This window comes from Mauremys reevesii, linkage group 4 (assembly GCF_016161935.1).
Source record: "Mauremys reevesii isolate NIE-2019 linkage group 4, ASM1616193v1, whole genome shotgun sequence".
Taxonomy (NCBI): domain Eukaryota; kingdom Metazoa; phylum Chordata; order Testudines; family Geoemydidae; genus Mauremys; species Mauremys reevesii.
In genome coordinates, this window is record NC_052626.1 from 129,790,575 (window position 1) to 129,814,611 (window position 24,037).

Genomic DNA, 24,037 nt, shown 5'->3' on the forward strand with positions numbered 1-24,037 from the left:
GATTTACTGTCCTTCTAGTAGATGCCGACAGAACAGTTGGCATTAATTGATATCCTTGTTGGCATTAGCATCTTTAAGGGAGATTTATTGTCTGATGGTTTGAACTCTGAGCCATGCCACTGAATCGCTGTATGACCTTGGACAAGGCACTTAACAGCTCTGTGCTTCCGTTTCCCCATCTCCAGAATGGGGATAATACCTAAGTTGCAGGGATGTTGTGTGAGGTTTTACCAAGTGCTCTGTGCTTCTGGAAGGTGTCGTCGAAATGCAAACTGTCAGGAATGTACACAGCAGTGAGAATGATGTTATGCGACTGTTCTGATTGCCAAAGCTGCTTTCGCAGGAACAAGTTCACAGAAGAGTCTGAAACTGGTCAAACGAAACCTCCTTCCCTGTTTAAAAACGGGAAGATCCCACTCCCCCAGACAGTATTTGGAGAGAGACAGCAAGAAAACTGCCTTACCTTCAAGCTCCCTGAGAGGGGTTTTACACTAGTGCATATAACAAAGTAGTTAAAAACCCTCTCAGGAAGTTTTGTAATTGACTATGTCCGTATCCTTATGGCAAACATTAATGTGCTTTTTCTCTCCTGTGGTTTGAATGGAGACTAAGTGAACACTGTGGTTTTGTTCTAACAATTTCAGTCTGTACATTCACTGGCCCCGCTAAATCATCTTTCTTTGGGTACAGACATAATCAATCCCTGTCAACAGAGCCCTGAGAATGGGGTTTAACTGCTGCTGCACAGAATATTTTGGTAGGGTCTACAAAATCAGCAGCTTTTTTTTTGGTGAGATGAGTGTAATCTCAATAAAATCTACAGTCTGATTTCCTCATTTGCTAATGAGTGCCTAGGACCTAAAATGGGGACTGTTAGGTTAGCTGCTGCAGCAGAGGCCATGAGGGAGGGGCATATATGGAGGAAGAGAAAACAAGTCGCCTTACTTTACAGGATTTTGTTGGGCCACACAACAATGGTGACTGTTAGGGCAAATGTCTTTGGGACTTGCTGGTGAGTGGATAAAATTGCCTGGTTTGCTCATGTAACTGATGGAACCATTTCAGCAAGGTCAAAAACATACAGTCTCAAAGCTCTTTAAAATGGTGACTGTCTTGGGCTTGTGAACTAGTTTTTATTGGGCTGTTATGGGGCCTGATCCTGAGAGTCACTGTCCATCTACAGTCTAGGGAAATGCCGGTACTCAACCCTCTCAGGATGAAGCATGTTTAGAGAGGAAGAATGGGAGTCAGGACTCCTCCTGTGTTCTATTCCCAGCTCTGCTGCTTTGGCCTAGTCTCTTGTCTGCAGCTCAGTTTCCCCCATCTGCAAAATGGGGATAATGTGGAGCTAAGACTTGAGAGGCTCTTTGAGATGCTTGGATGAGAGGGTCCGGAAATGCAGTGTGTGATGGCTATTGCCCAGCACTTGCTGTGGATGAGTTAGCGAGGGCAGTGCTCTAAGTCCGACCTTAACTGTGGTACCTCGCATGGCAGTTTTTCACTCGCCACTCCCCAGCTTTTCCATTCAACTTGCTGTGCTCGTCATGCTCTGAATCCCCTGTTTGCCTCAAGAAATGTTGCGGCTTTGCTTACTAACGCCTCTCTGTCTTGTTCTATAATTACTGATCTTGAAACCAGATCCTTCCGCGGGGTCCGTTCAGATCTGTGAGGACAAGAGGATTGTAAGCAAGCCAGTGCCTCGGAATAACACCTGAGGGGCCTGCAGGAACTTCAGAAAGTTTGTTTGGTTCAAAATACCAGTTTTGTTGTATTCCTGGAGCCCCTTAGCACCCCCTCTTCCTTTCACCTCTCCCAAGACTTTAGGGAGAGGCAGGCATATGGTCCTCAACAGGTCTCATTGTTGCCCTCTCAAAGAGGACTATAGCTTAAAGTATGGCTGCTAAAATTTGTAAAGCACTTTAAATATGTGAAACACACCATGCGTGTGAAATATCATTATAATTGGGGCTGGGGGGTTATGTGGATAGGTGAGGGAGAGGCAGAGGGTTGCCTTTGTCTAGTGGTCTAAGCAGAGGGCTGGGAACCAGGAACCCATGAATTCTAATCTCATTGCTCACACTAACACCTTCTGTAGCCTCTGCAGGCAAATCACTGAAGGTTCCTGTATCATGATCTCCCCCCCCCCCCCTTCTTAGGAGTGAGGAGAGGACTCATTTACGTTTGCAAAGTGCTACGTATAAAGTTGTGAATGACCTATTCTTGAGGGTGTTGTAAAACTGCTGTCACTGGGAGCTCTGTGGGATGCTAGCCCTGTCACAGTGAGCTCAGTTCCGTATTGCCTAAGTCATCATCGAGTCCAGCGGGGAGGGCATGTTGCTTTTTTTGACTCGCTGACTAACACTGTTGGTCATACGCAGTGTGGGGTGTACGTCAGTTTGTCAACAGAGGCTGTAGAGAAGTTCTCTGCCTCGCTGCTAGCGCTGTAGTTGGTCGAACGAATAGGAAGCGCTGGAGAGTCTGTGCAACCGGCTGGATCACTTGGCTGCCTGTGCATTCCGGCACCTCTGACTAGACAGGCGCTGCCTGACCATGCCATGGAATTACTAGGGGACTGTTCCATCAGCACAGTTAATTAAGATCTTCTACAACATTGATATTTCTCTTTATTTTCAAACACTGTTAAGAACCCTGGTGCCGCTAGTCCAGGGGTTCTCAACCCTTTTCTCTCTGAGGCCCCATCCACATGCTGTAAAAACTCCAGGGCCCAGCGGGGCCTCGGGGCAGGGGCCTTGGACATAGGCGTAGTTTGACTTCTATTGGGGTGGTGGGGTGAGGACAGGGGCCAGCGGGGCTTGAGCCACCTCCGGGTGGCAGGGTCCAGGGAGGGAGTGCCACCTCCACCCCGGCTCACCTCCGCAGGCCACCCAGTCTGTCTGTGTTGGGGCGGGGAGGAGAGGAGACGCGCAACCAAAAACTATAACTCCAAAGTTGCTTAGCTCAGAGAGTTTGAAAACAGCTTAGGGTGCAGGGAGGGGGTAGTTGGGGCCGTGTGCAGTCACGGGGGTAGCTCAGGGTGTAGGGAGAGGGTTGTTATTAAGGGCTGTGGGCTGGGAGGATTCTCCTGCGGCCCTTGTTCCCAGAGGGGCCTGCCAGCCACAGAGCTGGATCTCCCAACTCTGCGGGAGCAAAGGGGGCCGGGAGCTGAGGAGCAGCTTTAACCTTGGGCACCAGCAGGAGAGGAGGGCACACTGCTGCTGTCTGCTCCATGGCACCAGCCAGACCAACAGCTTCCCCGTGCTGCCCAGCTCCTGCTTCAACCTCCAACCTGGCCAGGGGACGGGGAGAGGAGATGGCGGGGTGGAGCTGTCCCTGGGACTGCCGTGATCTTGCGCTGGCGTTTTGGTGGTGGGGCAGGAGGGGAGGGATGCCCTTCATGTCCCCGACACTGCCCATGGGCTCAGGGCTTCTTCCCCACAGGGCGTACCAGGTCTTGGGGCTTCAGCCCTGCGGGGGGCGCCGGAGATCAAGACTTCAGTCGCGGGACCCTGTGGCCCCCTTGAAAGGGCCGTGGATCCCCAGTTGAGAACCGCTGCTCTAGTCAAACGCCTCTTCTTGGCAATGCCTCTCTTATTCTGGATATTCAGTCTCTGTTCCACCGAGACAGACCTGCCCTCCCGCCCCTTTCGCGCTGATTGCTCATGTGGTTACGCTCCTCATTGTGAGCAATGTTGTCGAGCACAAATACAAGAAGCAGCGAGGCTACTATTGAAACTGTATAACTGCTAACAGTGGCCCAAGAAACACTCTACTCTGTGTTTATAAAGAGGGAGGAGACCGTGTTGCTGGCGTTGCTGTCTAGTGGATCAAGGGACAGGGAGCTGAGTTCTATTCTTGTGACCTCACTAGCTTTCTTCTTGCCTTTGTGCAGGTCCCATAGCTACCCTGTGTGTAATATGGGAATAAACAGTAACATTTGGAAATGATTTACCCCCTTGCACTTTCAGAACTATGCCACTATTAACTAACCCTCCCCTCTCCGCAGTGGAGCAGCATTATCCTCACTCTTCACACACACAAGTGAAGTGACTTGCTTTTGAGCCCATGCGGCAGGAGGTTGGATAAGAATTTGGAAGTGCTGGATTTCTCACTCTTTGCTTGCTCCATTCACCCACGATGCCCCTCTGATACCACTCTTTGTAACAGGGGTGTTGTGAAGCTGTTTGTTATTGGCTGGAAATACAGACAAGGGGAAATACTAGACTTTTCTAGTAACCGCCGTCTCAGGCTCTCACAGTACTTTATACTCCTACATTACCCCTCCCTAGGGTTAATTTATTATGATTTCACAGTTGCAACGGGGACTTCTAGCCTTGGCTGTACCGAGGGAATGCTTGGACTGCCAAGGCTCTTTTAACCACAAGGCAAAAAAGTAATTTCTGGCAAGCAGTGCAGTGGAATGTGTTTCTCGTGTCTGGGATCGTGGGTCCGAGAAGTCTTCTCTTGCCTCCTGCCAGCCCAGGAAACTCATTCAAGTGCAGAGAGCAAAGAGCCCTTTCAGGAACCTGTCCACTAGCTTCTCTCCGTCTGGAGGGAAATGCGGTGTCAGGGCCTTGGTGCCCACGTCAGAACCCCTGTGAAGGAGGAGAGAGTCCAGTGTGTTTCACAACTTTTCAAAGAAGTCTTTCAGGAAGTGGGTGAATTGAAATAAAATAAAGCAAAACGTACATCAGATCTGTGACTCATTCTGGGTAGTATCTGCTCTGAATGAGTGAGGAAAGCTGCCCATGCCCCATCGTCAAATGTGTCTGAATAATTGGCAGTAACATGATCATTGCAGTGTAGGCAGCTCACTGCTTCTTCCTGTCTGGGCTCGTGCTTCACGATATAAACGTATCATAAAGCTGTACTGGGGAGAAGGTCAAAGAACTCGAGTGCCCTTGTGGATGGAGAAGTGACTTTGCAGTTTCTTTGACCTCTCCCCAGTCCGTATGCGCTCGTGGCAGATTGCACTGGTGGTCGCCCTCTGCAGAGGAACAGGTTTGAACACAAACTCTCATGCTCTTCTGAAACCGCTTCAACATCTGGGCGTAAGTGTAGCGAGTTACGGGCAGAGTGAGAGCTCTGCTGCTGAGTCTCCTCATTAGCTGAGCATGTGACAAATGCTGCATGTTTTGGGGGTTTGTTTGGTTTTTTTCCTTTTTACAGTAACATTAAAGGGAGACGGGTGTGGAGATTTCTGGCACGAATCTCTCTTGTACACATAGTTGGATTTCTGCAGAGGCGGTGTTGTCTAGTGATTGGAACAGGTGACTGAGCGTTGGGGGCAGGGGCTCAAATATCAGCTGTTAGCGCATGGTGTAAACTCCAGAAAAAGCTTGGAACAGGGAGTTGGGAATTTCCTGAGTTCTAGCTCTGCCAACTTACTCAGACTTGCGCAAGTCACGTGCGGTGATTTCTTTGGAAAGGCACCGAGCACCCGTGGCGCTCATTGAAATCAGTGAGAGTTATCGATGCTTGGGGCCTCTGAACAACAGACCATTAACCTTTCCGTGCACCAATCTGCCCATCTATCAGATGGGGATAATGCTGACCTACTTCCCAGAGGTCTGGTGAAACTTACTTCCATAATGTTTGTAAATTGCTTTGAGATTCTCTCGAGAAAAAACACCATATGAATGTAAAGAATTATTTTTCTTGATGGGCTACGTTTGGACGGGGGGGGGACGCCAGCAGCCTCCTAGTATGTTATGCTGCCATTGGTAGGGTGGAGATGTCAGCAGTTTACAATGTTTGTGCTTGATGTACAACAAAGTTCATTGCAGATTTTCAGCCGCTTGTCATGTCCGGTCCGTTCTTTTTAAATATCAGTGGTGTTATGAGCAAGAGAGAGCACCCGCAACTAGAATAACTTGGCGCTTACAACTTAAAATGTCCCAACAGATTCTTTTAAGGACTGAAAACTTGACATGCCAAGTAAGCTTCGTCTCTCGAGAGGGCTGTATAATGGAAATGCTGATGGAAGGAACAGTTCTAGTGACTGCTACTAGAGTGCCCTCTGTTGCAATGTGCAGCTTGCATGCCGGTGACTTCCAAGTAGGTGAAAGGGGTGACACATGCGAGACTCTGCTGAGAATTCATTAGATAACGAAGGCGGTGTTCTGGACTTTCAGGACTGAAAGCCAACATACAGCAGTTTTGTGTTTGCACCTTAGTTACCTCTCCTGAGTCATTCTGTTAGCTTAAGGGAGTTTATTTGGCTTTTACAACTCTATGTGCAGAAAGGCAGGACATGTTAGCATGGTGTAAAGGTTTTATCAGCCTGGGATAGGCACCTTATTCAATGGACTTCAAATCATCATTAACAAGTGCCAGCCAAACCCTTTTTATTCCACCACACACCATTATGGATTCAGTGCGTGCCATGTGTTGCAGAAACAGCTGTCTTATAGATGTTTCAGAAAAACCAAATGACACACACTACATGTGTCGTTATTGTCTTATCCTAGCACCTCGGAGCCCCAGTCCTGGACCAAGGCCCCACTGTGCTTGGTTGTGTGCAGACAGAGGTGGCCTCTGCCCCCAGAGAGCTTACAATCTAAGTACACATGAGCTCCTTATGACCCTGTGTGGGATCTCGCTAACGGGTTTTGTTTGATTCAAATGAACAAAAGTGCCCAGCACTGGTTGTCTTCCATTTTAAACACGGATTCATCATGCAACTCCTGGGTTGCTCCTTAGTGTCACGGAAGGAAATCTCTGCTGGAGAAGGGGAGCTTTTCTGCTGGCTCTGCTACCCTGCAGGAGGAGGTTTGGGTCTGACGTTGTCACCGGGCTGTGACTGGAGTCCCACATCTGTGGGGAATGGGGATAAGGAGGGACCTGGCTCTGACATGGAAAGCAGTAACAGGGTGACTTGCCAGGCATTGCATCTAACTTAGGTGTGCATTCTGTAAATGTCTGAATTTAAAATAAATGCACACACCGTTAGGCTTGCCCTCCTGGATGGAAACTTGTTTGTGTTGGGGTCTGCCTCAGTGGGTGCAGAGAAATTGCCTGTTGGTCGAGTTCATCAGCAACAAAACGGTATTGGGAGGACATGAGTCATTAATTGTCTTTTAAATTTTCAGATGACGTTGTCATTATTAGTAGCCCTTCCTTGCCCCCGTCGCTATGTCTGCCGACCCTCTGGCTTCCAACACTTTGTATGTACGTGCCTGTATGCATGTACCTTTCTCATGATGACTTGCAGCTGATGTATTGGTTTAATGTTGGAGAGAAACTTGGACGTCACTCCATTCTTCCTCCTACGCTAGGACACAAGTGACATGGGCACTTCCTCATTGAACTTCCAGCTACTGCGAACCTAGCCACAAGATCTGGATGCTAATGAACTGGGACCAGTCTTAAGCCCACGTTTGTGAGCTGCAGTTACTAACTCCCGGGGTGAGAGCTTAGTCCAGTTTCAAGTCAATGGCAGTTTTGCCGTTCACTTCAGCGGGGTCAGGATTTCACCCTGGGTGTTGGAAACTGCTTCCTCTACGTTGGAGCCCCCTCAGACATTTCTGAATAGCTTATTACTCTTAGGGGGTGGAGCCCCCCTTTGATGGGTGGCCAGCTGTGCGTCAGCGTCTGTTCCCTGTGTTCCATGCCATGGGCACAGCTGCGTCAGGCTGTCTTTCTGCACATTTACTCTCTCGTTACCTGGCTCTGTTCCCTGTTCTTATGTTTTTCTTTCCTCGGTTTGCCCTCTGATTTACCCTTTTGTCTTGTGCCTCCTTCTCCTTGCCCTGTACTGTTTGCAGTGGCATAGGGGGGTCCATGGGTGAGTTTGCATGTGCTATTGCAGCTTAGCTGAGAGCTGCAAGAGCACAGGAGAGACAGGTGGGTCAGCAGGCTTGTACCTGAGCCCACAGCCTTGTACAAATAGGAGGTGCTCCTGTAGCTGACTGCTTCGGGGGATGCTATGAAAACAGGGAGAGAGGGTAGGTGGCTTTTGAGGATCCACCTGCTGCTTTAACTACAGCTACAGGAGCATATTTGAATTTGTGGGGTGGGGAGGAGAGGCGTGGCAGATCAGGAGTCATGTGACTTTCTCACCCTTTGCTATTTTAACTGTGGGTTTGTGAGCCCCCCCCCACCTCATCCCACAGGCTAAGAAACAGCTTTAAGAGGAGTCTGATTCCCCAGAGAGGCTCAGGGAAGATTAGGAAGGAGTTTGTGTGACCTTCTCATAACCCCCGCCCCCCATTTTAGTACCGTGCCCTTGTGTAGTTGTTTATGTAAAATGGGTTTGTTCTCATGGAGGGGAATCTTCCCCCGACTATGCCATACCCACCTCCCAGGCCTAGAATCCCCATCTGCTGGTCATGATACTGCAGTGGGAGCATATTAGGGCCCTGCCCTTGTCACCTCCCACCCCCCACCCCCGAGTTCTTTCCGGTTGTGCTCTGCGTGCTCAGAAGCTAGACAGACACTAGCTTGACTGGGTGTCCGTTGTATGTAACTTTCTCCCTGGCTTTAATCCTTCCCCCTGGGAATAAACAAACCCAAGGGATCTGGTCAGGGGATGACAGGCCTGTTACAGGTTCCCTACTTAGCCTGGGCAGTGAAAAGCCTGATAAAGTATCAGTGTTGCAGAAGTGAGCTGTTGATGCGGCACTCGTCTCTATCCAGGCAGGGAAGTGGAAGAGAGGACCGGTTTCTGTGTTGCACTGAGCCAGGTAAAACTTCCTGAACCTAAACTGCAGTTCTTGGAGAGAGTAACTTGTGCTGGAAAGAATCTGGAAGATGTGAGGGAGTAACTAGATTTTATTTGCTTATAATCTTTGTAATCCTAAACCAACAGTCCTATCAGCCAACACCACCCTTTGTGCTTTGAAGGGATTTGTGGGTTAGGATTTCATTCTGATTGTCCTACTGCCTTGGGACCGTCTACATAAAGCATCTTTGGAGATGGAGACAATTGTCATCAGCTTGCTGGGTATTAAGGCTGCAAATTAACTTGCGGTGTGTGGTGGAAGATTCCAGTGCTCTGAGAAATCGAGAAGCTTGCTACTTTTCTCGATTAATTTAAGCAGACTTTGGCATCTTTTGCATGGCACTTCAAACCTTGTGTCTGAACCTTTCAAACTTGAGTGCCTGAAGTTAGGCATCTAAATCTGTATGTAGGTACCTAAATAAAAGTGACCTGAGTCTTCAGAGATGCCAAGCACCTGCACTGGGACGCATGGCTGCTCAGCACCTCTGAAAATCAGGTATCAGAGGGGTAGCCGTGTTAGTCTGGATCTGTAAAAGCAGCAAAGAATCCTGTGGCACCTTATAGACTAACAGACGTTTTGGAGCATGACTTTTCGTGGGTGAATACCCACTTTGTCGGATGCAAAATCAGGTGACTCATTTGGGTGTTCTACGTAAGATACCTGCATCTGGGAAAAAATTGGGCTGTGATTCTGTAAAGCTGGCTGGAGAGGCAATTGAAAGGGGATTGGTGGTTTGTGTAGTAGTGCTTAGGGACCTTGATTGGGATTGGGGCCCCGTTGTGTTAGGGGCTGTACAAACATAGAAAATGATTGTCCCTGCTCCAAATAATTTACCTCAAGTTTTCTGTTGCTCAAATAAGTGAGAACTCTGTCGATTTTACCCCCTCCCTTGGGAGGTTATTCCATGGAAGGAGTAAAAGATTAGGCCCTGTGTAATCAACACCACGTACCGAATGTGAATCGACTGAGCAGGGCAAGCGCTGGGCACCAGTGCAGAGTGGAGGCAGCTTTTGAAGCATCATCACATTTGTTTCTTAAGCCACTTGTGACGAACACGCTTAAATATTTTAATGAAGCAACCTCTTCCTTAACGGATCGGATGCTGTGGCTTCTCCTTAGTGTTGGGGAACGTGTCCCACTGATGGCACTCTGACCATGGGACAGGTACAGGATAGGCAGCGGCACAGCAAGGTGCCCACGCTAACACGTGACCTCTGTTTTTTGTGGCACCATCTCTAGAGACGAAAGGGGACTTCAGCATCTTGGTGGTTAGTTAGCCACCTAAGCTGTGTGATGTGGACACAGTCCCCTGGGAACTATGTAATCCAAGTCTTTCTTTATCCTCATCACCCCCCTGTGAGGCAGGGCAGTGCTATTATCCCTCTTGTACAGATGGGGAACTGAGGCACAAAGACACTAAGGGTATGTCTACACTGCAGCAAAACACCCAGGGCTGGCCCATGTCAGCTGACTTGGGCTCAGGCTGCAGAGGTATAAAATTGCAGCGTAGATGTTTGGGTTGGAGCCTGAGCCCTGGGACCCCACCATGGAGGAGAGTCAGCTGACAGGGGCCAGCCACAGGTGTTTTGTTGCAGTGTAGATGTGTACCCTAAGAGGGACTTGTCCAAGGTCACAAAGGGAGTCTGTGGTGGAGCAGGGAATTAAACCAGGGTCCTTGGAGTCCCAGGGTAGCATCCCGACCAGTAGGCCAACCTTCTCTATCACTAGCCTGAGCCTTGCCAGCTCATTTCATAGAGGCCACCAAGCAGCCAGTCCCCTACTAACCACACAGCCACGTAGAAGTCGGTTTTTCTACGTTGTTGTGCTCTGCGCGCCGATCATTCAAAACGGTTCACAGCTCTCACTCTATCTTTGTGCCCCTGCTCCCTTCCACTTCTGTCACTTTGTATCGATTGCTTCTCTGTTTACAGCTGCTTTCCTACTTACCGTGTTAGCTTTCCTTTGGATGCTGTTTGGCTTTACTTTCAGCCAGTGAAATTGCTGAGATTCTTAAGTGCGTCCTCCTTCCAGTAAGAAATTAATCCCTATTTTTATCTCCCTCGGTAATTGTTTAGAATGCAGGGAAAGGACGACAAGAAAATACAGGAGTATAAATAATTCTGTGGCACTTCCACTGATCAGGTTAAAGAGCTCCTGGCTTTTGCTGATGGGCTGTAATAATACCATAATATTATTACATAACACTCATATAGGCATTCTCTGTCTATATGGATGTCAAAGCACTCTTCGGGGGTGGGGGCAGGAACGTTGGACCCATTTTACAGATTGGGGACATGAGGCATAGAGAAGGGAAGTGACTTCCCACGGTCACATAGCAGGTTATTGGCAGAGCGGGGCCTAGAAACCAGGTTGTCTTAGATCACTAAGCACATTACTGGGAATAATTTACAACTTCCTCATACGTTTCACCTCTAGGCTGGGCGTTCATATCCAGCCCTGACTGATAATGACCAAAAATTATTCTCAGCTCATCAGTGGCCTTTATGAAAATGGTTTCATGGGTCTCAGGGGCCGAGTCCATATTACAAAAGCTGCCATTGCAACTGGCATTAATTGGCGGCAGAGAGACCAAGAACAGCATGGGCTGTGGAGACTGATCTATCTTCAAACCTAAAGAGATGGTGTCCCTCCCAGTTGCGAAGTCCTGTAGAGAAGCAATGTAGGGTGAAGCTTGTAATATCGTTCTCTCTGCGTTTCCTGTGCTGTGGTTAAATAGTAGACTTCAGGCTTGTCAGTTCAACCCCTTTCACTATCCTAACATTCACCCCCCAAAACCTCCAGGAATTGAGCCTGGCCTATGTTGCTCTAGGCAAAACTGGCCCACTTAAAGCAATGGGTGAAGACGATGCTGTCCCTGATTCAGAGTCTGGGTAATGCCTACCCAGAGCAGCCAGCTGTCAGTCATGTACAATATTATTTTACAGGCTGCCAAAAGGTGTGAATTACTGCATGCCTAAAACCCATCTGGAGGAATGTGGCAGTGTTATTCCAATGGCAACGTACTGTGAAAATGATGAAGCTAATGGGAACTGCATAGACACTCGGTTTAAAATAAGTCCTCTATGCTTGCCCTCCCATATGGATCCCAGAGACAAAAGGTAGCTAATCAGAGGCTGAACAATGTGCTTGGGTGTGGGTTCCACTGTAGACTATTTGCTTCTCCTACACAGACTTTTCCTCCCAGCCCCCCACCAGATGTTCCAGGCAACAGGATTTTCCTGAAGCTTGTGCATTCATTTAGAGATGGATAGATTTTGGGGGGAGGTGTGTGTGTATATACATATATAATGTGTGTGGAGAGAGAGAGAGAGATAGGTATTAAAAAAAAAATCAGCTCCTTACACACAAACTACGGTGAATAGTTTTCCCTCCGCGTGTACCACATCCTACCAGGCGGGTGTGCCAACAATAACACCGCATGTGAATGGTCCCTCAGTATTCTTGAGGAGGCACTGAAAGGGAGCTCTCTGCACTTGTTTAAGACTGTACAGTATTCTGCCTCTCTGCCTGGCTCCACTGGAAACGAAAACGGGGTAGTTATGCTTACCAGGAGCCTGGAATGTACCTTCCCCAGACGCTTGAAATGTATCAGTGCATAGTACTAAATCCCTGGGGAGAGAGAGTTCAGACTTTGTGATCAAAGCACTCCTGCCTTCAGCGTCTTGCAATTCGTAGATATGGGGAACTCTCACTGAACAGGCACTGTAGGGTCTGGGACTTGTGCTCCAAGTGCTGGCTCTCTACGTGATTCGGACATAGAGCTTGATGTGCATTTGCCTTCATGCTCTAGTTTGACTTGTGATCTTTCAACACCATCTTGGGCTTTCTCTGTCTCGCAGAACTTTCTCCTTGCACATGAGCTGTGACCTGCCCTGTGCTGCGAGCTCCCATGTAAATAAAAGGACCTGGATGCAATCTAAGTGCTCCAGCAGTGGAAGAAGGGTAGTGTGCATGGACATAGGCACATCTCCCAGGAATGTGGGATGCGGTGAGCTAAGAGGACTAGCAGAAGGGGGCTGAGGACAGGACTGTCTTGTTTCCTTACTCCAAATGAATAATATGCCCAAGGCAATGACAGCATGGACCATATACAGCATGGGCAGCGTCAGGGCAAGTTTTGCTTCTACTGCCCTGCCAGTGTGTCTAATTCTGCTCTGGGAGGGTCACCGCTGCAGGGAAGGGGAAGTTCAGGCTCAGTGGTCTGTCTAGTGAAGTCCTTGGCTTCTCTGCCAAAGCTCTCGGCAAGGGAGGCTGATTAGTGCCAATTCCAGTGATGGGCCTTTGTGGTATGGCCATCTAGGACCTGGGCTGAGATCCACCAGCTCACTTCCCGCAGGCCACCCTGCTGCCAGCAGATGACATCCCACTTTCAGGGCTTGTCTGTGCACAGGAGTAGCACTGGTTTAACTTGAATGGGTTTAAAAACCAATGTAGTTCAAGTGATGCGAAGCCCCCTTGGGGACACTTTAATGGATGTAAATGGTTCTATGATTTAACTTATGCATGTAAAGTTACCCGCTCAGGCCAACCTGAGGTAAGGTTTCGATTGACTTGGGAAGAGCCTACATCCTGAGTCGCACCCGTGTAACACAGTTGGTTTGAAAAGGACACCTTAGTTGAACAGTGCAACTTTGCAGGTAGACCAGGCCTCTGTGGGTGCGCCTACGCTGCAATAAGAAACTGGTGACACTGAGTCTCCGCCTGTGGGTCAATTGACTCACTCTAGCCGCTCGGGCTAGAGCCCGGGCTCTGGGACCCTGCCCCCTCATTGGGTCTTCGAGCCCAAGCTCCAGCCCCGCAGCCCAAGTCAGTTGACCCAGGCTAGCCATGGCCCTTGCATGGGGCTTTGATTGCAACGTAGACGTACCCTGTCAATGCTGACCTGGGCTGGAGCATGAAATGCGTTTGGGATACGGAGCCTATGTCCTGAACCGTCAAGGCTCGAGTCGGTTTTGACTCTGAAATCTAGCACTTGACAAGAGGTGGGGAGTGGTGTTTGTGCACAGCTGTTAAAAACCTGCCTAGCCAAGGGAGCAAAGTATCCACACCTTAGCTACTGGGCTGGCGATGGAAGAGGTACCTGACTTTGAGGCATCTCTGTATGGAAGATGCACAACTTACTCTTTGTATAACTTTTGTGACTATGAGATTCGTGTGGCTAAAGGAAATCTTAGCCCTTGCCCCAGTGTGTCTTGGGGAGGAGATGGGGGCGTCAGAGGGAAGGGGAGGCGAGAGGCTAGTTTGCTAATCCTCCCAAAGGAAGACCACGATTAAGACACTAGCTGGACTGTACAGCAGATTTTGTCGCTATTAGACTTTGTGGTGGAGTGCGGCTCGGCAGCTGCATGGAGCAATAGGAAACTATTTAAATGACTGATTTTTGGCAGAGCAAGGGGAGCTAGTTACAACATAAATGAATAAAAAGAAACATGCAGCCATAGCAATGCTGTAACTTCTCGCAGCATGGTTGAAACCAGTGTGATCCCAGAGGCCCACAGGAGGCTGTCACCCTAGCAAGTAGCCAGCAGAGAGACCTGCAGCGTCTAGCCAGCCACTGGGTTTAGTGCTATTGCATTCAGCCTTTGTCTGGCAGTATCTGCTGCATGGGGCACTACACTTGTTTCCCTGTTCCTCTCCTAGTAACATCATTAAAGCTGTCAGCTTAGTGGGTGTGGAAGGATCAGACCTAATGAGTGGAATATAATATGTTCAGACAGACCTTGTGGTTCAGTGGACAGGACATGGGATTCCCAGCCCTGCCACTAGCTCCCTGCGTGACCATGGGCAAGTCGCTGCATTTCTCCATGCCTCAGTTTCACTCTCTGTTAAATGGGATACATGAGCCTGGCATTCCCCTGTGAAGTGCTTTGAGAGCCTTGGAAGGAATGTGCAATATAATCCAGAGTAGTGGTGACCTCTTGTATGCCTTCCCATTCTCCTCTGGCCTCATCTGTGTTTGCGCCTGCCTGTAAATATAAACAAACTAGGCAGTAGCTCCGGTGTAATTCCTCCATCTTGGCTGCTGTCTGTCCCCGGCTTCCACAGTGTTGTTCCAGAAGGACCCAACGTGATGATATGCCCAGCTTCTGCCCTGCAGCTTTGGATAGGATTCTGCAGAAACGTGGATTGCTCTGGCCTACTCTCGTGCCTGATTTGGGCAGATGTACCAACCAACAAATGTATAATTACGCTGAAGGATTCTGGTTTACTTTCCCCTTTCTTCTCTCACCCTCATCACACTAATCGTTTTTCCAACGGAAGGTGATTAGCTACAGCTCCTGAGGCCCCAACAGTGGTAGCTTCCTTGTGACATCAGACCCTCCGACTCTGAATTATAGTGGGACGTTCCTAGTACTTGCAGCTCTGCAAATGGAGGGACGGGGCCAGCATCTTGGGCTCCGGTCCCCTCTGCTGTATTGCAGTGTGAGATACCTCTGGGACAGCATGCAGGCTGGATCCATGCATCTATTGGGCTCTAAATGGGGACTGACCTAGATGACTTTGTGTGGATTTTAGAGTGGAAAAAATCAGCGCTTTCTGAATGAACTACATGAAAATGGACTGTTTGTACTGGAAGCTGGTAAAAATCAGGGTATGGAGAGAGAGAAGCATCTTTCTAAGGAGGAAGTAGGTGTCTTGGCCACATCAATAACCTGCCAAAGGCCCTGCTTCCTTTTCTGGATAGACATGGAAGACAGAGTGGGACTAGCAGGGTTGTAGTCCCTCTCTCTCCTTCTCGGCTGCTGTGTGATAAAGTGCCAGTGGTGTAGAAGCTCAGCACAAAAGCTGTTCTACTGCTGATAACCTCTGATATTTCCCCATCTTTCCCATAGGCTAGCAGGAACAGCCCGGTAGGGGTCCATCTCCGGACAGACGCGGATGATGCCAGAGCTATGACAGGGGCTGCAGTCTTGGCACTGAGGGGTGATCAGTTATGGAACAGCTACAGAAGGAAGTACTTGAGGTCAAGAAGGAGGAAAAGGAAGAGGCAGTGATAGCAGCAGGTGAAACCTCAGATCCAAGCGGAGGACCAGATTGTTCGCTGCCTTCTAGCAGCTATACAGGTAAGTGGGAAGGGCGCAGCTGGGCATCAAGTAGGTGTATCCAATGAACAATGGATGCTGGCTTAACAGGATGGAAACCATTTTTCCAAAGGAAAATGCCTGCATAAAGAAAACAATCTTGCAGCGTGCAGGGGAGCCAGAGTGGTACAGCCCTGTCAGGAGTAAGTTCCATAGCTCCAGGCTTTCAGCCGAGAGTGCTCAAAGAGGCTGAAAGTGACCAGATGTTTGTATAACTAAGAATAGAATTTCCAGCTTAAAGTGAGAGGAATCTTGCCCTGTGCCACAGCTTGTCTCAAGTAAGGAAGGAATTTTCTGCCCCATGGACAGTGATGTGAATGAAGTGCTGCAGGAAGCTTGCCTCCCTCTGAAACAGCAGCTGTTGGCTCCTGCCAGATGTTCCAGGCACTCGTCTGTTCCTATGTGCTGAGCTGCACAGGGACTTGCGTGTGAATGGAGTCTGGCTTGTTTTAATCTTTTCTTCTGAACTGATTCATTGGCAGCCAAGCTCCTGAAAGGCTTAATCATTTCACTAAAAGGAAGCTGATTCGCTTTGCTCAGCCATTCGCTGAGAGTTAGAAGACAAAAATTAAAGGGACGCTCGAGTAATTTTAGGCCCAGAATTTAGTGTGTGGGTTTTAGTTAGGGGAGGGAAAGCTTGCATTGCATTTAAAATCAAAAAATATTTGCTTCACAGCAAGGGGGGAGGGATAGCTCAGTGGTTTGAGCACTGGCCTGTTAAACCCAGGGTTGTGAGTTCAATCTTTGAGGAGGCCACTTAGAGATCTGGGGCAAAAATTGGTCCTGCTAGTGAAGGCAGGGGGCTGGACCCAATGACCTTTCAAGGTCCCTTCCAGTTCTAGGAGATTGGTATATCTCCAATTATTACCTTTATTACCTTTTATTTTGTTATTGCTTAAATCTTTCCCCTGCAGTCCTGAGGAGCCCAGTACAACAGCATCGGGCTAGTGCTTAAGAACTGGGAATATGGAATTTACCCTTGGGGTTCATTGTCCAGCCTGAATCCAAATGCCAAAAGGAAGAAAACGATGCAAATAAATGAAATTGTTACAATATGAAAACTCTTGTTTCCCATCAATAACGTGCAGAAGCCAGTAGCTTGACCCATAGAGTGCTTCTGTCCTGGCTTCTGATGACCTGGAGAAGAGGTGCGATCTTCTCTGTTCGGTCACTCTTCTGTAGGACTGTTAAATGTCCACGTGCATGCTGCATCAGCCTAGAAACACCTTTTTCCGTTTCCTCTTTGTATCCCTTTAGACCTCTCCCAGAGCTCTTCTCCATCCCTGTCGGACCAACTCCAGATGGGCTGCGAGGAGACATCCGCTGCAAGTCTAAATGTGGAATGCAGGGTCTGTGGGGATATAGCATCAGGATTTCATTACGGAGTGCATGCATGCGAGGGCTGCAAGGTATGGAGTGCATGCAATAGACACTGTCCATTGCAAAGGCATCAGAGCCAGGCTTTGGGCCCTTCTCTGATACCTTGGAGAACTAAAACTGAAACCCACTGAGTTCCTAATAGCCTGGGCATCTGATCTTGCTGTTAACTCTGTGGGGCTGTGGTGTTAATGGATCATGATTGTGGGGAAGTGGAACGACAGACAGTAACAGAAAGGGCAGAGGCTCTGTCTTGGGAGAGGCAGGAGCTGCCTGGGGTGGGTCCTACGTGGTGCAGGAGTTGAGTTCTGCAGGGCAAGTGCCTTCCCCAGCTGCGTAGCAACATAGCTCTGATCTTCTCCCCTCATTGCATTTCACATAACAAAACTCCGAGACCACCGGGCGTGCTTTTAAAGAGGCTCCTTGGCTGATCCCTGCCGCAGGCCAGCAGTGGACCTGTGTTTTTATCGTCCTGTGAGCATGCGGCCCTTGCTTGAACATGGCTGTAAAATTCCTTCCCCCACAGCAGATGCTGGAGGGGCTGCGTTAGCCAGCGCCTGGGTCCTGCCAAACATTCCTCAGGGCTAGCAAATGCTGGAGTCAACAGCGAGGGAGTTGGGAAGTTAGAACTTTGTTTGTTCGTCTCTCCCTGCTGGCCCCATGTGGTATTGCAACCGCCTGGTTTCTCGACTTGTGTACATAACAGCAAGGCCTTCCCTGGCCCTCGGCAATGCCTTCTGCATCGTCCCCCTTTTGATAGAGGCTCTGCTCGTTCCAAGAGGAACAAGTGGAAAGTGGTCTGTTTGTTTGGCAGCTTCTCTGCTTGCTGCCGGTACCTCCTCTCCACCCAGAGTGAACCTTTAAGAAGGTCAGAGCAGCACGAAGCCTGGAGCACCGCAGGCAGTTTTTTGCAGGCATCAGCTGATGCTGTTCTGAGGCACTGTTAGTAATGCTGTTTTTTCTCTCCTGGCTCCCTCTGCCACACACTCCCTCCCCCCACCGGCCGCAGGGTTTCTTCCGTCGGACGATCCGCATGAAGCTGGAATATGAGAAGTGTGACCGGAACTGTAAAATCCAGAGGAAGAACCGGAACAAGTGCCAGTATTGTCGCTTCCAGAAATGCCTCTCGCTGGGCATGTCGCACAATGGTGAGGGATGTGGGTGGCACTGGGAAGCCTTGGCAATTGTGCATGCGGTACCCCATGTTATCAGAAAGGATTTGGGGGCACCCAATTGAGACACCGCAGGGGGGCCTGGTTTCAAGAGGCCAGGTGCCTGGCACATTCTGACAATTGGTGCCCCTTTAAAATGTCTCAAGCTGAGCGCTCAAAATAACTAGACCCTTGTGTAAATAGAAATTGTCCTGCCTGGCCCGACCTCAGCCAGGTCTGCACAGCGGTGCAGACAGAGGCAGTCTCATTCCTGAATGAAGCCATGCAGCTACGATGGTGCCTTCAAGTGACAACAGAGCAAAAGGGCATCCAGAGGAAAAATAGCAAACAGTATTTTACCTTCCTGAAGCGCCTTTCACCACAAAGGCTGTGTATGCACAGTGCTGCAGTGCAGCCTCTTCTGGGGGGGAGCGGCAGCTGGGTGCACAGAATGCTGCATGGGGGCGGGGGTAGAGGGAGTCAGGGAAACTTTGAAGGGGGGAAAAAACCACCAGAGCAAATCCTCTGCTCTCTCAAAGTTCCCTAGGACACAAAGGGCCAGATCCTTGTTTGCCTCAGCGATGCTGGATGTACTGGGAAGGGGCGTGGTTGTGTGTAAGTGCTTTTCTGCCATATTTCTATCCTGAGAGGGGCTGGAGGCCAGTTGAGGCCCGGAAGCAAATCAGAGCAGCTTCAAGGTTGCCCCAACCACACCCCTAGCATGCCCACCATGTCAGAGGGGACCAGGAGTGGTGGGCAAAGAGCTGTCTCTGCCCCCTTTACACCACTCAGGATTCTCCTGTGCATAGGGTCTCTTCACATCTCTGGAGCGGCACAAAGGGAATGGTGCGGAGGCCGGCATGTGGTTCAGAGTTGACTCACAGCAGAGAGGACCCACACAGTACGCTGTACACGACTCACTTTATCCTAAGGGCTGAATTGTCTCTGGATTCAGGCCTGTAGCTCTGGGCGTCTAGTTTGTTCCAAACCCAGTGCTTGGCCTCAACTTTCCTCTTGGTCTCATTCGTCCATAGCAGCACGGGCTGTGGGCCGAGTGCCAAGCAACTACCTCTTATTGCTGTGTGTTCCTGGAATGTGTAGTGTGCATAGGAACGGACAGCGCAGACAGCTCTTGTGCTTTTATCCAAAACACAGTAGTTTAAAGCCTAACAATCCTCTTATTGAACCAAGAGCAGTGCCTGTCTGAGGAGTGGGTCTCTGTCTCTTGAAGGCCCAAATTATCACAGTGGAGAGCTCGCACTGGAGATCTAAACGGAGTCTTCATTGGAACATGAGGTTATAATGACCTCACATTGATGCACTAGGGCAGTGCTTAGCCTGGAGGAGCTCTGCACCATGCTGCCTTGGTGATTCTGTCGCACTGAAGGCTTTAAACCAGAGGTTCCCATGGGAGCCAGGGTCCTGTACGCACAGAGTGCTTACTGTCAGGAGCTGGTCATTGATGCCAGTGCAGATGTGTGTGTCCTCTCAGGAGCGTCCCTAGCCCCTTGTGGTTTCTCCCAGGACTTGTTGATCATGCCCGCTTTGTTATGTAACAGCAATTCGTTTTGGCCGCATGCCAGAAGCAGAGAAGAGGAAGCTGGTAGCGGGTCTGACGGCGAGCGAGATCAGCTGCCAGAACCCGCAGGTGGCTGACCTGAAAGCTTTCTCCAAGCACATCTACGACGCCTACCTGAAAAACTTCAACATGACCAAAAAGAAGGCAAGAGGCATCCTCACTGGGAAGACTGGCAGCACCCCGGTGAGTGCTCCTCGCAGGTGGGCAGACCAGAGGGCTAATAACAGTGCTAAGCACTGGCTTTTATTTCCAGGGCAGGGCATGTTGCTAGGGAAAGAACAGGTTAAAGAATATTTAGATAAGTTACATGTATTCACGTCAGCAGGATCTGAACTTCACGCTACGGTACTTGAAGCAATCTCAGAACCATTAGCAATTGTCTTTGAACTCATGAAGGATGGGTGAGGACTGGAGGTGGGCAAACATAGTATCTATCGTTAAAAAGGGGAACAGAGAGGACCCTGGAAACTATAGAGCAGTCAGCCTAACTTTGATATTTGGAACAAATTATGAAACAATCAGTTTGTAAGCACCTAGTGGTTATAGGGTTATAAGTAATAGCCAGCAGAGATTTGTCAAGAACGAATCCTGTGAAACCTGCTCATTTTCTTCTTTGACAGGGCTTTTGGCCTAGTAGATGGGGGAAATCTGTAAACATGTGATATCTTGATTTTTAGTAAGGCTTTTGATGCAGTGCCTTGTCACGTTCTCCTAAGGAAACAAGAGAAACCTGGTCTAGTTCAGTGGTTCTCAACCAGGGGTATGAAGAGGTCTTCCAGAGGGTATGTGTAGCCCAGTGAGCCAGCTTACCTGTATTATATTCATTGCTTTATCCTCCTGCTTTATTATATTGAGTAGTAATGCAAGGAACCTACAGGCTTTTATCTTGTAAGATTTGGCTTTAGTAGATAGTATGAGGCTTGAGGCGTATAACCTCTGGCATAGATGAACTTAAGTAACTCATACGTTATAGGGAACTGAGAGTGGCATGCCAGAGGGGGGATTTTGTCCAGAATACTGACATCAGCCACCCACAGAACATTGCTGACACCAGCATCCGGAAGGTTCCACACAGAGCCTCCAATCACGAAGGTGCCATGATAGCAAATACATATACTAACCTATAGAAAACGGACACCTTAAGGGGAGGATATACGAATAAGGACCTCTATTGAATATGCATTGGTCCTGGCAGCATCAGCGTAACCGACTATAAAAGTAACATCCCAGGGGCAGCAGATAGGTTGGAGAGATGTAGACCTTGGAAGGGGCCAGAATGATGGCCACTGGGATGATGAGGATGATGACGGTGATGAGAAAGATAATAGTTAAGTATGAAAGATAAGGGTGTAAGTATGGACATCCAAATGTACTTTCTGTATTATCTCTATTTGCCTTGTTGCGTTTGTGTGTGTATTTGCTAAATTATTTATATATATATATTTATACTTGTGTGTGTAGCGAGAGAGAGTGTTCCTGTGGTGTGAGTGTTGCACCTGTGCACATCGGGGTTCCCAAATTATATGATTTTACAATAATCTTACTGGGCTAGATCTTGGGACAAGAACCTGTTAACCCTCAAGTTACAATTGTGTATACCCAACTTCGGGTCAGGCTGCATATGTCAACTCATCTAGATATTCGCCTAGTCTTACAACAGGCTACATGAAAAGCACTAGCAAAGTCAGTACAGACTAAAATTTCATACAGGCAATGACTTGTTTATACTGCTTTATATACCATCTCAGTGTTTCTCAACCGGGGGTTGCAATTTGTTTTATAATTATATGGTAAAAATGAGAGAGTCAGCAATTTTTCAGTACTAGTGGTTGTGACACTTTCTTGTGTGTTTTTTTTTTTTTTGTCTGACTTTGTAAGCTTGTAGTTTTTAAGTGAGGTGAAACTTGAGGGTCCACAAGACACACAGCCTCCTGAAAGGGGGACAGGAGTCTGGAAAGGTTGAGAACCACTGGTCTAGATGAAATTGCTAAAAGGGGTCCACACCTGGTTGAAAGACTACTCAGAGTAGTTATCAGTGGTTTGTTGCCAAAGTGGGGTGACATAGGTAGACTGATAAGGCTTCAGATATGTTAAGGGCTGTTATAAAGAGGATGGGGATCAGTTGTTCCCTGTCCACTGAAGGTAGGACAAGCAGTAATCTGCAGCAGTGGAATTTCAGGTTATGTAGTAGGAAAAACTCACTAACAATATGGGTAGTTAAGCTCTGGGACAGGCTTCCAAGGGAGGTTGTGGAATCCCCCGAGGTTTTTAAGAACAGGTTAACCAGTGGTAAATTAATAACACCGACTATATCAAGTGCATTCACACTAGTGATTTCTAGCACGTCCATTGCTGGCAATTGACGTCTTTCAGAGAATCTGAATCCTGGTGCCAAGGAGTTAATGATTTGCATATGCCCAAAAGGAATGTCTTTCTGAAATAGATGGTAACTATCAAGAATGGTCTCGCTATACTTCTTCCTGCCTCGGCGCAGGGAGCTGGACTAGGTGACCTCTCCAGGTCCCTCCCAGCGCTACATTTCTACGATCCTATCAAGTATTTTACATTGTTGATGGATTTCTTCACTACTTTTTCTTTTTGCGGGTGGGGGAGGGTAGGGGGGTTGTATTGGGGAAACGTCTTTCTAGATAGATCCCCCAGCCTTGTTCATTGGGATGCAGTGGGGTTCCCTGTGGGGAAGCCCCCAGTTTAGAAGTGCTTTTGCCATTCAGAGATGTAGTTATATCCCTGCACCAACACTCTCCACCTTCTGTTGCGAAGAACTGCAGCAGTTCCATTTGAGACCAGCTGGGGAATTCACTCTCTTCTCCTCCTTTCCCTGCTGACTTGACTCATGTACAGCACCATGCTCCCACCGTTCAAGGTTCCTGACACGCTGCAAAGGTTTCTCCAACAGCCAGTGATAGTTGCACTCAGCTTCCTGACGTGCTGCAGACCTCCTCTCGCTGTTGCAGTTCAACAGGCTTCTGGTGGCAGCAGCCCAGTGCAGCATAACATGCAAACGTGCCAGGTGGAAGCTTGCCACAGCAGTCAACTGATGTGCTGTTAATGTCTCTGATCTGGTGACTGTCTGGTGAGCTTTACTGCGCTCAGCCTTGCTGCTGATGAAATAGGAGCAGAGGTGGCTTCAGGATCAGAAATGGAAGCCTTGATGCTTCCAGGCTTCCCGTGACCTGCTAGTAAGCAGACTACCTTGGTTGCTCTGCAGTGCTTGCTGCTGGATTTCCAGGGCATAGTTACAGGCTCCTTGCAGTTGGGACGCCCAGAGCTGCATCCGCCACAAAATGGAAGGGAAAGTTGGGGACACATGGAGGGTTTTGAATGATCTTCCACACCAGGGACAGGTAAAAGCGCAGTCGCTCAGTACAGCCAGCAGCTCGAGCCCCCATTGCAGAGATCCTGACTGTTCACTTCTCTTCTCTGCAGCCGTTCGTGATCTATGACATGGACACCCTGTGGCAGGCAGAAAAGGGGCTGGTCTGGAAGCAGCTTGTGAACGGGATCCCTCCATACAAGGAGATTGGGGTCCACGTCTTCTACCGCTGTCAGTGCACCACGGTGGAGACAGTGCGGGAGCTCACTGAGTTCGCCAAGAGCATTCCCAGCTTCCTCGGCCTCTACCTGAATGACCAGGTGACTCTGCTGAAGTACGGGGTCCATGAAGCCATCTTCGCCATGCTGGCCTCCATCATGAACAAGGACGGGCTTCTGGTGGCCAACGGGAATGGGTTTGTCACACGGGAGTTTCTGCGCAGCCTGCGCAAGCCCTTCAGCGAGATCATGGAGCCCAAGTTTGAGTTTGCCGTGAAGTTCAATGCCCTGGAGCTGGACGACAGCGACCTCTCTCTCTTCGTGGCTGCCATTATCCTGTGTGGGGGTGAGTTGGGGCCCACCAACCATGCGCACGTTAAGAAGGCTGGGCATGGGGCGTGGGTTGGGGGGAGCTGGTCGGAGGTCATTCCTGCTGGGGAACAGGGGCAGTGCACTCCAGAGTGGGTGCCCTGCTTCCTGGGGCTAGCAGCCAGTGAATGAATAGGGGGAAGAATAACATACAGCTGAAACCGAAGCCTTCCAGTGACTCCCAAG

General features: G+C 49.1%; 1 protein-coding gene across 5 annotated transcripts in view; it reads left to right on the forward strand.

Annotated features, from left to right (window-relative positions):
- Positions 1-24,037, forward strand: part of PPARD (peroxisome proliferator activated receptor delta) — a 37,785-nt gene that overhangs the window by 8,450 nt on the left and 5,298 nt on the right. For 4 of the 5 annotated variants that reach the window (XM_039535815.1, XM_039535816.1, XM_039535817.1 and 1 more), the window contains 5 exons: positions 15,575-15,805; positions 17,081-17,232; positions 18,210-18,348; positions 19,911-20,113; positions 23,378-23,828. In XM_039535815.1, coding sequence (XP_039391749.1) covers positions 15,676-15,805; positions 17,081-17,232; positions 18,210-18,348; positions 19,911-20,113; positions 23,378-23,828 — 1,075 coding nt within the window. In that variant the 5' untranslated portion in view covers positions 15,575-15,675. Of the gene's footprint in view, positions 1-5,025; positions 5,049-15,574; positions 15,806-17,080; positions 17,233-18,209; positions 18,349-19,910; positions 20,114-23,377; positions 23,829-24,037 lie in introns of those variants that run through there. The other variant, XM_039535819.1, reaches the window with a different exon arrangement.